The sequence below is a fragment of the Pelmatolapia mariae genome, linkage group LG10_11 (assembly GCF_036321145.2).
Source record: "Pelmatolapia mariae isolate MD_Pm_ZW linkage group LG10_11, Pm_UMD_F_2, whole genome shotgun sequence".
Taxonomy (NCBI): domain Eukaryota; kingdom Metazoa; phylum Chordata; class Actinopteri; order Cichliformes; family Cichlidae; genus Pelmatolapia; species Pelmatolapia mariae.
Window position 1 is genome coordinate 23,587,439 of NC_086236.1, and position 14,943 is coordinate 23,602,381.

At 37.8% G+C, this 14,943-nt stretch overlaps 2 protein-coding genes across 2 annotated transcripts; both read left to right on the forward strand.

Moving 5' to 3' along the window:
- Nucleotides 1-2,238: 2,238 nt before the first annotated feature.
- Nucleotides 2,239-6,893, forward strand: ppme1 (protein phosphatase methylesterase 1). Its single transcript, XM_063486355.1, has 14 exons — nucleotides 2,239-2,496; nucleotides 3,015-3,108; nucleotides 3,313-3,405; nucleotides 3,566-3,623; nucleotides 3,737-3,788; nucleotides 4,114-4,268; nucleotides 4,931-5,021; nucleotides 5,259-5,324; nucleotides 5,418-5,544; nucleotides 5,643-5,772; nucleotides 5,874-5,918; nucleotides 6,022-6,086; nucleotides 6,229-6,296; nucleotides 6,545-6,893. Exons 1-14 carry the CDS (start codon nucleotides 2,411-2,413, stop codon nucleotides 6,546-6,548), a joined length of 1,134 nt encoding a protein of 377 aa, XP_063342425.1. The 5' UTR covers nucleotides 2,239-2,410; the 3' UTR covers nucleotides 6,549-6,893.
- A 3,232-nt stretch (nucleotides 6,894-10,125) lies between these two features.
- LOC134635342 (odorant receptor 131-2-like) lies at nucleotides 10,126-11,055 on the forward strand. The gene has a single exon (XM_063484734.1). The coding sequence runs from the start codon at nucleotides 10,126-10,128 to the stop codon at nucleotides 11,053-11,055; it is 930 nt and encodes a 309-aa protein (XP_063340804.1).
- The last annotated feature ends 3,888 nt before the right edge of the window (nucleotides 11,056-14,943 follow it).

Consider the following 14,943-nt stretch of genomic DNA (forward strand, 5'->3'; position numbering starts at 1 on the left):
GTTAAGGAGTTGATGGGTTAGAAAACAAACACAGGGATTATAATGTAATATAAGCACTGTTGAGAAGATACGGAAGAAAGAGTTCATGTAAAGTGCATGATGAAAAATGCTTGTCTGGAAAATGGCCTAATATTGTATTCCAGAGAGCTTTTTTTTTAACAATATCACAAATTCAACTTAGTATTTAAAAGATATCTGGCATGATAACTGGAAAGGCTCTTTATGCAGATACTCCTCAGTGTTTAGACCTTTGCCCTACTTCAAACGTACGTCAGTGCTGACTGATTAGGATGATAATCAGCTGAGTCCTCCTAAAATTACATGTGACTCTTATGTTTGCTCACCAGCACCTGTTCCCGTCCTCTCGTCCTAATTAACAAGTCTACAACTGTGGAGAACCGGCTGTCATAACATGTTCATTTTACATAACTGCGATTCATTCTCTCTGATGTCTCTCACTATGTCGCTCGACTTCAGTGTCTGGAAGGTTTCACACTTTAACAACTTAAATTTTCTCTTAACAGTTTTTGTTATTGGAATGTGTGTGTTTATTTTTGCACTTTATATGTGTCAGGCTCTAAAAATTACATTTCAAGTAATGTAACTTGATGTCTTCTCTCACTGGAAACACCCACACCTTTAAAACTGCCTGCGCCTGTTGTCATACAGACAGAGCCTTGAAAGACATTGAACTCCTGTTCACAGGCTGAATAGCACTAAAATTACTGTGAGGAAGCGGGACATAGTGGGTCACATTCTTGGATGGGCACTGCTTCAAGTCTGTGTTCAAGAATTATATAGTAAGCTAAAAAATATATATATACTACTGACCTAAAACACACACATATATATAAATATAGGAGTGTTGCTGTTTTTGTTTTTTTCTGAATTCTCACTTTTTGTTGAACTTACTCTGCCTTCACGCATCTGCATCTGGGTCCAGCTCACAACAAGTGCCTTGAGGCAACTGTTGTTGCGATTTAGCGCTATATAGATAAAACTGAATTGACCTGAACATTCGACCTACGTAAAGCAGCAGACTGTGACACAGCAGAGTTTTTCAAGTGCTGCTTTTAAATACAGAGCTGTATACAAAGTTGTGTTTCGGTGTTTGTGATTTCAGAACACGCTGAAGGTTTGGTTCTTGGAAGACAGAATAAAGGATCATGTATACCATACTTATAGCTGTTGGTTCATTTATGTTTACAGTTCATTTTCCTTTAATGTAACTATAGCAAAGCTGTGAAAAGATTTGTTGCTGGCTATGTCTGTGACGCCACAGATGCAGTGGGTTGCTGGGCTTCATGACTAAAGTTAACCTCTGCTTAATGTAACAATACAGGCCCAGTGATGTTTATTAAGAGTGAATCACTGCTTGCAACAAAAGTTTAATGCAAGTCAATGTTATTTGTAACAATCCAGTTAGAGAATCAGCAGCTGTAACTGTGTCGTTGAATTTGAGAAGGCAGTTAATTACATTACTCCTTTACATTACTGCTCACTAAGTAACTAAAGTGAAATAACAGTTCTACACTGTTTATTTATTATTTAAAATCACATAAAAATAGGCTAAGAATATTAAGTTAGGATAACATAAAACAGCATGTTTAAGTTCTGTTAACATAATCCCATTGTTAATGAAAAACAGCTTTAGTATTACAAAAATAAATAAATAAATAAATAAGATTACCTGAATTTAGCTGACCAAAAATATGGGTGGAATTAAAATATCTACATTTTTTGCCCATTACTCCATTTTCATCCATTTATCCAGTTAGGGATCACAACGGGGGATTAAGGCTTTTCGTGCTGTCACAGGGCAAGAGGGGGAGATACAACCCGCACAAGTCTGTCCCAGGGCAGACAACTACTCAAATCTACAGCTAGTTAAAAAATCTCTTGTTTCTCAAACATGTGTGTCTTTAAGTTGAGGCCGCGGTACGTTGAGGCCAGGTAATGCAGTCTGCAAAGGGGGCAGATGGACTTACACCCACATCCTTTTTGCTATAAACTGACAGCGCTAGCCATCACGCTACTATACTTTACTCGGTTTACACTTGACATGCGTAATAATCAGTCTCAGTTTTTAGTGTAAAGAGTTTGACTTTCATTCACGGTACTCCGAACTGCTGAAAGCTATGAAGTGTAAGCTGTTTTTGAATTGCAGTTGAATTTGTAGCCAGTAGATGGCGACGATGCTGTGAAATAATCTGCGTCAATCATCTGAGAAAAAGAGACCGTCATTTCAGCTGCAGAAGAAGAACGCTAGCCGTTAGCTTGCCAGGCAAACGCAGTTTAACCAATGTCTGGCTAACATCGGTGTAGGTGTCGAAGAAAATCATATGCTGCGAAAGCGAGAGAAGGTCACATCAAAGAGTTCCTGACAAAGACCGGCCTCACTTTTGACAACATGGAGAAACAGTTGCATTTGAACCTGTTAGCCTCCAGACCTCCCATGGCAGGTGGTTTTCAGTCTGGCTCCAAAATGAAAATGGGGTGAGTTAGCTAGGATCTTAGCAGCTTTTTTTTATCGTGACGTTTAGTTGTGTGCACCATCACGCCGGTTGTGTTTTTTTTATTCCCAAAGCCAGGGAGTGTAATCGTATATTTACACTGTCACTGAATTGCACTGCTTAACTGATTGCTTTAGCCCGGCTAGGTTAGCTGCATCTGCTACCAGAGTTTAGATAATCAGTGTTACATACCACTGATTGATTTAGCCTGGCTCTTTTGCGTGTTAGCATTTAAAATTTAAAAGGATATCCTTTTAGTCTGAAAATTCTGTTTTGTTTTTTGTTATTTTTTTATTACATTTTTTGTTTTTTTGTTTATTTTTCTATTATTGCAATGTTTGATGATGTGAAAAGAAGGGGAGAGTTATTTTTAGTCTGGAGGGTTTTTTGTCTTTCAATTGCTTCTACAAAGTTTAACAATCCTGTTGCAGTGTTGAATCACATCAGACATGGATTCAGTTACTTATTTACTTTTGTTCTTTTCTTCTTTTTTTTTTACAGACCTGGGCGTAAGAGAGATTTCTCTCCTCTGCCCTGGAGTCAGTATTTTGAAACCATGGAAGACGTGGTGGTGGAAAATGAAAACGGCAAAGATATATCCTTGACTGCTGTTCCAGTTTGTAAGAGGAAATTGAGCATGAATGACACACACTTTGGGTCCAAGTCTTCAGATTTAACTCCTGATATCATTGTGCTATATGACTAGAATATATGCAGAAGACTAATGTGCATTATTGTTGGACGAGCATCTGCTTAATTCATTATTCTTTCAATTAGTATTTCTTTGACCACTGTGAACATTTTCAGAATTTACTGCAGTGGCTCCCATGGTCCTGTCCTGCTCCTGCTTCACGGAGGAGGCCACTCTGCACTATCCTGGGCGGTGTTCACTGTGAGCTTCATAACTATTACAGACCCTTTACGATCTGTTAGCAGTCTACATTAAAGTTAACAGCAATGTTGGGCAGAATATTTATAAAGCTATTTTTTTTATGTCAACATATCGTCTGTGATCTATTTAATTGAAATGATTTTTATCTATGTTCTTGCAGGCCATCATATACAGCAGGATTAATTGCAGGGTGGTAGCTATGGACCTCCGAGCTCATGGTAGGTTGCAGGACACAGCAAGTTTTTATTTTTGCACGTGGTTAGAGGATTATGGCATTCTTTGCCTCAGCGTATATGGAACAAATGAGTTAAATCTCTGTCATCACCTACAGGTGACACTAAAGTGAAAAATCCTGAAGATCTCTCTGCGGATACGATGGCGAAGTAAGTCTTTAAGAGAACACAGTTTTTGTGGGAATGGTTTTTAAACATCTGCTTCTTGGGTTTACATCACTGGAACATATGGGACGCCACAGAAGGTGGTGATGATCCAGCAGGCATGAGTTTAATTAAGAAAGTTTTGATTTCACCGCTCATTAAACGTGGGAAGAGTGTGGTGACTTCCTGTGGCTAACATTTGGATTATTGATTGCGGTGTAAAATGTAAAAAGTAGTTACAAGCTTCCTGATTAGAGTTTCAATCATAACTGAAAAACAGGCTGACAGGTTATATTCTTGCTTCTTCTTTTTTTTTTTTTCTTCCCCAAAGGGATATTGGCAAAGTGGTGGAGGCACTTTACGGAGACAACCCACCTCCAATCATGCTTATTGGACACAGCATGGGAGGGGCCATTGCAGTTCACACTGCCACTGCCAATCATATACCATCCCTGCTTGGTCTCTGCGTCATTGACGTTGTAGAGGGTAAGCTCCACAGATAAGTGCATATTTCCAAAGTCGTTAAAGACGAATCCTGCGAGTTGCTTTGGTAACGCCTCAGGTCACTTATTTGGGCAGTTACTTTGAGGCCCTTACCTAAATGACTGAGGAGACTGAAAATGGCTTAAATGATCACCAGGACATAAAAACTCTATTTATAGAATCACCTTGCCAAAGGCACCAGAGGTTTGGTGACTTTGTCCAAAATCGGGTTTCCAAAGTTCTTTCCCCACAAGTTGTTCTTCTGTTCCAAATGGGCAAAGTCACATGTCAGTACAACTTCATTAACAGTCCAAATTTGATCAGTGACTGGCTTGTTCTACTAAGAGCACTTGAACAAATATTATGCTAATCAATGCTCTCAATACTGGGAACAAAGAAAAACAATGAGTATACTTAAACACTTAAAACTGTGTGCACGAGTCTGTGCAACAACATGAGCAGATCACATGATTGGGTCTTTTCCAATACAGAATGCTCTCATTGATTTTTATGAGAGCATTCGTCAGTTCTTTCATTTTATGTTGTTAGTTGTTTAGTTTTTTTTAATGATGTAAAATGTAAGTTATTATGCTGAATATTGTTAATAAATGCCATAAGCACTAATTGTGGGTTTGTTAAATAATTTTGTTTGTGTTAACACTCAGGGACAGCAATGGATGCTTTGAACAGTATGCAGAATTTCCTCAGAAGTCGGCCAAAAACATTTAAATCTCTGGAAAATGCGATTGAGTGGAGGTAAATGTTAAACAGTGAGCCACACTGCTGCATCTTTTTGTTTGATTAGATTACATCATGCATATATATTCTGTCTTTTAGTTTGCAAATTGTGCCAAGTGTTATTTGCCCAAAGCACACTGAAATAACTTGCTTTATTTATGTATTTGTTCATTGTAGTTCCTTACCTTGAAGAGCTTCAATTCTTAATTGTTGTATACAAGTGCCTAAAGGTGTTCTTCACCTTTTTCCTTTCAGTGTGAAGAGTGGCCAGATCCGAAACATCGAGTCAGCCCGGGTGTCCATGGGAGGCCAAGTGAAAAAGTGTGTCTGGGCTCCCTCTTCTCTGCAGTTTTTTCTGTGTGGGTTTGTGGCTTTAACTGACCGTTTCAATTTCCTCTCTTGTGACTTTTACAGATGTGAGGAATCCACCAGCAGCTCAGGGGTGTCTAATAGCATTGGTGAAGGTATTATAGAAGAAGAGGAAGATGAGGAAGCAGAAGAAGAATCCAGCAAGAAAAGAGCAAAGGAGGATGACCAGGAGGTTTGGTCTCTTAGTTCTTAGTTTTCTCTTGTCATCTGTAAGTGTTTTTTGGAAAGAGATTGAAAGCTATAAAAGAGTATTTGAATTCTTTCACACAGACTAAAAAGGAGAGCATCTTCACCTGGAGAGTAGAGCTTTCCAAGACAGAAAAATATTGGGAGGGTTGGTTCAAGGGTCTGTCTGCCCTCTTTCTCACCACGCCTGTGCCAAAACTGCTCCTTCTCGCAGGTTCGATTTATTCATTTTTTTTTTCTCAAATATCTGGTAGTTTAAATAGGACAAGACACACTGACTGCACAGTTTCACGCCTGACTTATCTCGTTGTACAGGAGTGGACAGGCTTGACAAAGATCTTACCATTGGACAGATGCAGGGTAAAGTGCACAGATTGTTTCTCCCTTTTTTTTTTTTTTTTTTTTTTTTTGCAATTTTTTTGTAAGAATACACGCATTTAAAAAAAATCTTATTTGTTTGCAGGAAAGTTTCAGATGCAGGTCCTCCCTCAGTGCGGTCACGCTGTTCACGAGGATGCACCTGAGAAAGTGAGCGTTCTTACCCGAATTTACTGGCACTGTACTCATGTACTGTCAGAGGCCCATAACGTTATATATTTATGTATGCGTGCTGCATGTTGTTATGTCTGTTTTCAATTTTTTAACATGCTCCTCTGACATCTGTTGCTAGGTAGCAGATGCACTAGCAACATTTATGGTTCGGCACAAATTCACTGAGTTTAAGGAGGGATACCTGTGGTAAGTGAGCTCACTACTAAGGAATGAGGTTGTTAAATTTCCAAGAGATGCATTAATTATATGTAGAATAATATGATAATCGTTTCAGTTCTGCTTTAACAATAAAAATCTAGATTTTTAAATTGGTTGATAAGGAATTGATCCTTGCTTGTTCCTGTCAGAGAGGCTGGAATAAATGGTAATGGTAGAGACACATGAAGAATTCACCTCATCTTACTTCATTCCATTTTTCTTATCTTTTTCTGCAGCTAATTTCCAGTTTTGCGTCTACATATAGCCAGCAGCCGTAGAAGAAATGTCTCAAGATTCATCAACATCATTGTCCAATTAAGGAAAATATAGCTGCTATTATTATTATTATTATTATTATTATTATTATTATTATTATTATGCTTTTGTCATGTTGATATTTTTGCCTTTCTGCTTTGCCTTATTTTTATTTTAAATCATCAGATTTGCTTGTATGTTTCCTTTTTGTTTATATTTTTTTTAATTTCTGATTTGTAATGCTCTCCTGTTTTATTTTGAGTGATTGCATCATTATTAATGTGTGTTTAATGTTTGAATTTAAACAGTGATTAAAGATGGATGCAGCCAGTAGTGTCACCCAGTCTTTTATTATGTGCGTGTTAATATGCATGTTGTACTTTATTCTAGTTTTCTATCGTTTCTACGCTGTTCACACTAGAATAACTACTAGAACATTCTGCTGTTCTGAGTGAGTTCTGGTTGTTACTTTTTTTATCCAGTAGGTGAAGTAAGTTGACCAGGTGCCCCAGTTTGTGAGAGCCTGAATGGCACATTCAGCTCTTGTCCAGCAATGTTTCAACACACAGTTTACAACAGCTAGATTACTGATTCTTGGACACAGTTGGGTGTTTCAGCAGGAAAATGATGTTAAAATTTGTTTTGGAAGGGATTAAGCACGCTAACAGTAAGTATCCTCGACCCTACTGAAAATATGTCCACTGCATTTAGAAGTTGGCCTGTGCCAAGAAACCCAAAAATTTAAATGATTTCTGTCAAAAAGAGTGGTAAAAATATCCAGCCAGAATTACGCCAGAAGTTTGTTGATGGCTACCAAAAGCATGTAGTTGAGGTCCAACTAGCCAACGGGTTCAACCAAATATTAATAGAGAAAATGTGCACATTTGAGCCCGTGTGGATAAGAGATTTATGCTGTACAATCATTCATGATATTACCATGGCATTCATTCCCATCATTATTTTTTGTGAAGCATGTGTAGCTCATGTATATAATTAGCCGGATCAGTGGCAGTATGAAATTGTATTAAACATTTCTTTTACAAAATCATCACAGATATGGAAATAAGTCTGAGATTCTGCAGATTAAAAATCCAAGGTTGGCTGCAGTTTCTAAACTTTATGAAAAAGGTGACATTTTTTTTCCTCGTGTCCTTCATACACTCCATGGAATAACAAAAGGTTTTTAATTGTCCCTCAGTGAATTATCAGAGTGAGAAATATGTTGCAGAGATGTGCAGTATAAACACCTGAATTATTAATGACCCATAATGACTGTCCTCCAAAGAGCTGAAGCCTCTGAGATTATTTTGTGATCAGTCTGTAAACAGAGCTGACGTGCACCGCTCCCAACAGGGGCAAAGTTTATGGGCCCGGCAAATTATGTTTTATTTTTTTATTTGCTTTTTTTTTTTTTTAAGAAAAGAAGAAAACGGCAAAAAACAACTTCGCTGTCAGTGTTAGTTACACAACTACAGCCTCATGAATATGCAGGAGCTGTCCATGATGCAGTGGTGCTGAAATGCTGAAACGGGGTCAACAAATTGGTTCCTTCTATCAATAAAACTCTACTATATTACATGATATTACCTTATAGTGAATATCAGTCCAATGTATTGATGGGCCAGGGTGTTTAATACCTAATCTCGCAATATGACACAATTCATGATCCTCAAAGGATAAAACAGACCTGATGTGAGTAAAAAAAAAGTCACACTTTGTAGTGTAATGACATTTCTACTTTGAGTTCAATTATACATACATAATTGACGACTCCTTTGAACAGACATTACAAATAATAGCAAATAAATAATACATTAGCTCATTGAATTGGCACTGTGTGATCAAATCTTTAGGACCCCTGCTATAAACAAATGTAAAATGCCTTTATATTGCTTGCCTTCAACAAACAGTGCAGAACTGAGCCCAGCAAGCTCACTAGATTTAATGTAATGGGCACTCATGATATAACATTGTCCTCTGGAGCTGTACCTAAGGCCCAGCTTTCAAGACAGTTTTCCTCTGCACAAAATAGAGCACGTATCAGTGGGCCTGGGCCACAAAAGTAAATAAGAAAACTAGTTTTTAGTGTCATTTTGTTTTGGGTTTTTGTTTGTTTGTTTGTTCTTTGACTTAGCTTCTCTGATGACTCATTTGACTAAAATAATGGCTGCTTGGGGCAAAGTTTATGGGCGCAGCAAATTATGTTTCATTTTTTATTTGCTTTGTTTTAGAAAAGAAGAAAAGAAAATTACAATCTGTGTTACACTGCACTTCTGTTCTCTATTGGCTTTAAAAGCATAATGTACATTAATCAAGGATCCATGAAGAAATGCCCTGGAGTTACCTGTTGTCTCTTACAATCTGACTGAAAAGATCCAGTTGGGTTTTATTATCGTCTAGGTGAATCATCTTATTATGAAAAACAAGAGTGAAGTGATACTGATACATGGACATTAGTGCTGTCAGCAAAAAGAACTAAAAACAACAAGCCTCCAGCAGCATTAGACCCAAAAGAAAAAAAAGAAATGTGTTTTTAAAATTCATATCTGCTGCCACAAACGGCATATTAAATATATGTTTGACGTGTGATTCCCTTTTCAGGCTATTTGTGTCATCAACTATTCACAGAGAAAACTCAAACAGCATCACTGATCTCTTTAATGACTCACATTAAATTGCCTATTAAAAGAATATCTGATTCTGGAGTGCTGGTGCAGCTCACTGGGTTGAGCAGGCAGTTTGTGTGCTGTAGAGCAACAACAGAGGTCTGGGTATAATCACCCCGAGCCCCCCAGGTAATTTGCTGCATGTCTTCTTCCATGCTCTTTTTGAATGATAATAATAAAATTTCAAGAAAACAAAATATGTTAAAATGGATATCTAATTCCTGCACAGTTCCCTAAACAGGAAAATGTCACGAGAAGAGAAGAGCCCTTTATTGTCATTGTACATGTACAATAAAATTATGGGTGCTCCACACCAACTGTGCATGAATAAAATTTAAATGGTAAGACAGCAGGAATAAATAACAACACAGGAGAAATATATACCACAAAGAGAAATATATACAAAACAAGTGAAGGTCACACAATGTAGAACAAACTCTGTGATATCTTTTAATGGTAAGTGGAGTAAAAAGTAGATTAAAAGATAACATCAGTTAGACAACCTGGCCAAACTTTCACTCCACAGCTAATGCAGAGTGTTGAGTGGTTGTGAAGCTGACACAGATGGTGATGTCAGGACACGGCTCACCTATAAAAAGGACATGACAGGCTGCTCTTCTTTCCTCATGTTTGTTCACCAAAACGTGTTTGCCAAATGAAGTCAAACCACACAGGTGACATGTAAGTAATATGTCTACAAAACATATAACTTCATAGTTTCCATCTAGGTTTGGCACATATTTCTCACTTTGATGCTGTTTAATTATGCGTTTTTTTGTGATATTTGACAGAATCATCTTGCACAAACTACACTTTTCAGAATTGTTTATAATATTAAAAATCAGTCAGTGTTTGTGTTTTTCATGCCTTTGCAGACACGGTGCGAAACTGCAGTCATGAATGACACAACAGCCGAGTTCCAGTCGTTGCCGTTTCAGACTTCAGTCAAAGCTGCGCTGTCTATGTTGCCATGTTTCTTCTTCCTGTATGTAAATGCCATCATGATGTTTGCCCTTTTGAAGAAGCCTCTGTTACTAGAGTCCTCCCGGTACATCCTGTTTGGTCATTTGCTCATATGTGACTCTGTGCAGCTGCTGCTGACTATGATGCTTTACATCTTTGCCGTGATGATGGTCAGAATGATCAACTATGTTTGTGTTTTTGTCTCACTGGTTGCGGCCGTCACTGTTAAAATGTCTCCTCTCAACCTTGCCATGATGTCTTTGGAGAGATATGTTGCAGTTTGTTTTCCACTGAGGCACCCCAGCTTTGCCACGCCGAGGTCGACGGGTAAAGCCATTGCCGTTATGTGGATGGTGGCCTCCTTAGACTCCTTCGTACAACTTTTCCTGTTTGTCAGGATGGAGAATACGAGCTTCCCTATGCAGTCGTTCTGCATCAGAAACAGCGTCTTTCGCCTAGAAGTTTATGTGACTTTAAACATGGCCTTCACCATTCTCTATTTTGTGTTTGTGAGTATGATTATTATCTATACATACACTGCAATCATGATCACTGTGAAGTCAGCCTCATCTAGAGGGCGTCATACCAATAAGGCACCCAAGACAGTGTTGCTACATCTGCTTCAGCTGTGGCTGTATCTCACCTCCACCCTGTTTAATATGATAAACCCCAGCATGATGTTGAAAGTGCCTCCTGATGTGGCTATTCATGTTCAGTACGTCCTCTTTGTGGGTCTCATCATATTCCCAAAGTGCTTGAGCCCGCTCATATACGGCCTCAGAGATCAAACTCTCTGCCGTGTCTTCAAATACTATTTTACATTTGGCTTTAAAACCAGTGTTAAACCATCCCCTTTGTCCTGATTTCAGCGCTAACTGTGTTCTAACTGTGCGGTTTAGCAAAACATGTGTGTGTCATCTGTTACAGCCTATGATATGTTTTTATAAAAATTTGATCTAGCCAGAGACAGAGATGGGTTTTTTTGTTTATGTTACAGAATTACAGATATTGAAAGTGCAACATAGTTTTGAATATTTATCCTTGTATATGAACTTAAGCTCTGCAGGGTAGATTTTATTTATTCATTACAATGTCTGTCTTCTACTAGCTTTATTGTCCAATCTCCTGTTATAATAAAGAACAAAAAATATGTTAAAAATTACATCTGATTCTGGTGTAGTTGCTGCATGGACACACTCTAAATGTGGCTGATTTCACAAGAATCATGACAAGGTTTTAGAAATGTTATCCAGTTAGAGTTATTTTTGTGCATTTATGTTACAGAATTGGAGATACTGAATATTTTTATGCACATTTGAAGTGCCACTTAGTTTTGAGTATTTATCCATAACAGAATTTGAGGACTTATTCTGTACTCATATCCTTTCTAAGATCAGTTCTTGTTATTGCACTATTAAAGTTCTGCAGGGTCAGCTTTGCTTAGTCATTTCAAAGACATAAAGTGCAGCAGCCTTTCAGTCTCTTTTTTATCGTTATATGTTGCTTATCAGGTAATTTGATTATCAGTTTTAGGGATGACTTTTATTATTTAATAGTAATAATGACAAATGTGCGAAAAAAAAAGACTTATTTGTAAGTTAATTTATACTTATGGGTTGGGGGTGAGTAAAACTAAAGCAAAGTTATGGTACAAACATGTTGATTCAAACAGTGCAATTAACTAGCTCTATATTACATGTCGTGAAATATAAAATCTATACAAGAAATAATAATATCATTTACTTTTTGACTGTGTTGCTCATGTGTGATTATGCATTAACATGTGTCATAAAGGGAAAAACAAATATCAGACCATCCATTTGTAATTTTTTTTAAAAGAAAAAGAGATGTTCATACTTTTATTCAAGTCTTTCTTTCCCTTAATTATGAAAAACAAAAGCATTTCAAACTCATCTGCGTACGTCATCTTATCCTTTGTGGAAATACTTAATGCATTCAAGGTCGGGCAAGAATAACTGCTGATGTAAAAAGAAGGAAATTGTCTGTGGAATCGCTTTACTTATATAAGGAAATATTAAATACAAAAAGAGATACATAGACTTTTTTTTCAATTTGATTTTTTTAAAAATGATGTAAGCTCATAATAGATCTCTCTGCCTTTTAATTTTTTTTTTCACACAAACAGACAAACTGATTTTAAGATTTAAAGATAATACTAATATTTCAAGTCTACAATTGTTAGTGGCTCTTTTATCAAGTCTTTACCATTTGCTGGGGGTGTGTTAGTTAAACCGGAAAGATGAAACACATGTTATTTAACCTTGAATAAAACATTATAGAGTCACTATAAAGTAACTATTTAATAATAGAATTATCTGTAACACGTTTCATGATGATCAGGTTTGATGTCATTAAATCTACAATAGAAAAAACTGCAGTAAAAGTAAGTCTAAATCTGCATGTAAAAAGTTCATTGTTTTAGCCAGCAGATGTCACCTTTGCTTTGTAAGTGGTTGTAGAAGCTGTGGCTCCAGCTGCAGCCCTTTCATTTCAGTCTGTGTGGTATGTAAGCAGCCGGATCATGAACTCTTCTATGATTTAGTCTAACTTATTCCATCAGTACAGCATTTAGAATATCTGATCTGACTGATAAAATTCCTTTTCCCTCTTTCTCACAGTGCACACAGACACTTGTGTAGGAGAAAGAGCTTAGACAGAGCGCAGGGAGAGGGAACAATTTATGTGGGTAAACAGGGAGGTAAGTACTGACCCACAGAATAAAAGAAGCATCTGAGCAAGAGGTGGACTAATTTAACCGATCTTTACTCCGCTGCAAACTTGAAGCCCTCTCAATACCTCTCTGGCCTTCATGAAAGAGCACTCGAACGGCTGAAAAACATTCCAGAGCGAGAAAGTACCTGGTGACAGAGAGCGGCTTTAGTTTAGAGAGAGCGGGAGGGAAAGGTTCTTATCATGAGCATGAAACCATTCACAGGCTAACCCAAGAAAGTGGATTCTGTGGGCTTTTTTTAATTTATTTTTATTAATAATGGCAGCTTTCTTTGGAGTTCCAATATTACATTTGATGATACAAGTTATGGATCTCCCTTTCTGCTGTGTTCACAGGAAGCGCATCCAGAGGAGAGCTAAAGATAAAGAAGAGATGGCACAGACAGACAGAAAGCTTATCTTTGTGTTTGTTAATTAAAGATATGACATGGGAGAAAAACCATTGCTTTGCTGTTGCTCACACATATGGGGGACTGATTTTTTGTTTGCATATTACAGTGCAAAGCAGAATTCCTTCTCCTAAATCCCTGTGCTTGCCACATATTTATTTGTGTATCCTGATTTGGCAAATTGTAGAAGCATTTGTAAGCAATTAGGATAAAATGTAAATTCAGTTGTATTAATAAACCGCTGATGAAAGAAAATGAAATGAATGAAACACACAGAGCATATAATTTACAAAGAAAAATAAAAAAGGTATACCATTGTCGAATATTATAATGGATGGAAAGGTTTACCACTTCTTGTGAAGGGTTGTGGAAAAGTCAGGGGGGACTTTCTAATGTACAAGTGATGATATAGAAGAAGAGTCAAAATCGAATTACAGAGTCTTTTAGCACACTCTTCACTCTCCCTCATCTCAGTTTCTCAGAACACATGACAACATATAGCTTTCAAGTTGATGCACTGCACTCAAGGCAATATTTTCTGAATGAATTTAGAAACAATGGGAATATTCAATGCATTTTTACTCACTTCAGTACAGAGCCAAAGAGACGTGTTATAATGCTCACGTGCACATGGCCGTGCGCAGCCGTTCGCACTATAGAGATGCAGATGAATGTCATGGTGGGAGAGTAATTGTATCCCCTGTGACTCGAATTAAAGCACTGACCTGGTTAGCTTTCTGTCAGCAAGAAGGGGTGGGGGTGCTGCCCCCACAATTCCCAGCCCATCCCACCCACATTAACTCTTCAAAGATTAACTTGTTGACTGACTGAACCACGAGGAGCACCCTGAGCCACAGAATCATGGAAGTGACACACCCAGGGATAGCCTTGGGAAGAGAAAATGTTAACAAGTGCTTAATAGCCATCTTCTTCTCATCTGCTGATAAAAACAGAACACGCATTGGGAGATGAGTTGTTTCTTTCATTTTAGTAATGTAGTGATAGTAAGGCAGATTTGGAAGGGCTTCGCTACAAACCCCTGAACACCACAGATACATTGCCCAGTGGCATGCCAAATCATGCCAGTGTCATGAATTTAATTTCTTTACGTGGGGGCCACGAGCAGGTTAAACAGCCTTGACCTTTGTTTTTACTGCAGACCTTTTGATTTGTCATTGCAGGAAAAATAGAGGTAGAAGTAATAACATTATCAATGATTCAGTTAAATGTAAGTGTCCCAGAAGGGCCATAATGACTTGCTCATGCAATGTGCCATGGAAAACCCAACGCTAAATGTAACTGGGCCATTATTAATGCTATTAATTACACCTGCGCCATCCAATAACCAGTGAATTACAAGCATGAATGCCTTTGCCACCAGCACCTTTTACATAACAGTTCAAAAGGAAAACAGAGGTTTGCTCAGAGTTATTGGGGTTGATGTTTTTGGATAATATCTTTAATTTTCTTTAACAAAAAAAAAAAAGCAGGGCAGCATGCTAGTGCAGTGGTTAGCACCACAAGAAGGTCAAATCCAGCCTGGGGCCTTTCTCTAAGGAGTTCGCGTGTTCCCCCTGTGCATCTGTGGGTTCTCTCTGAGCACTCAGGGTT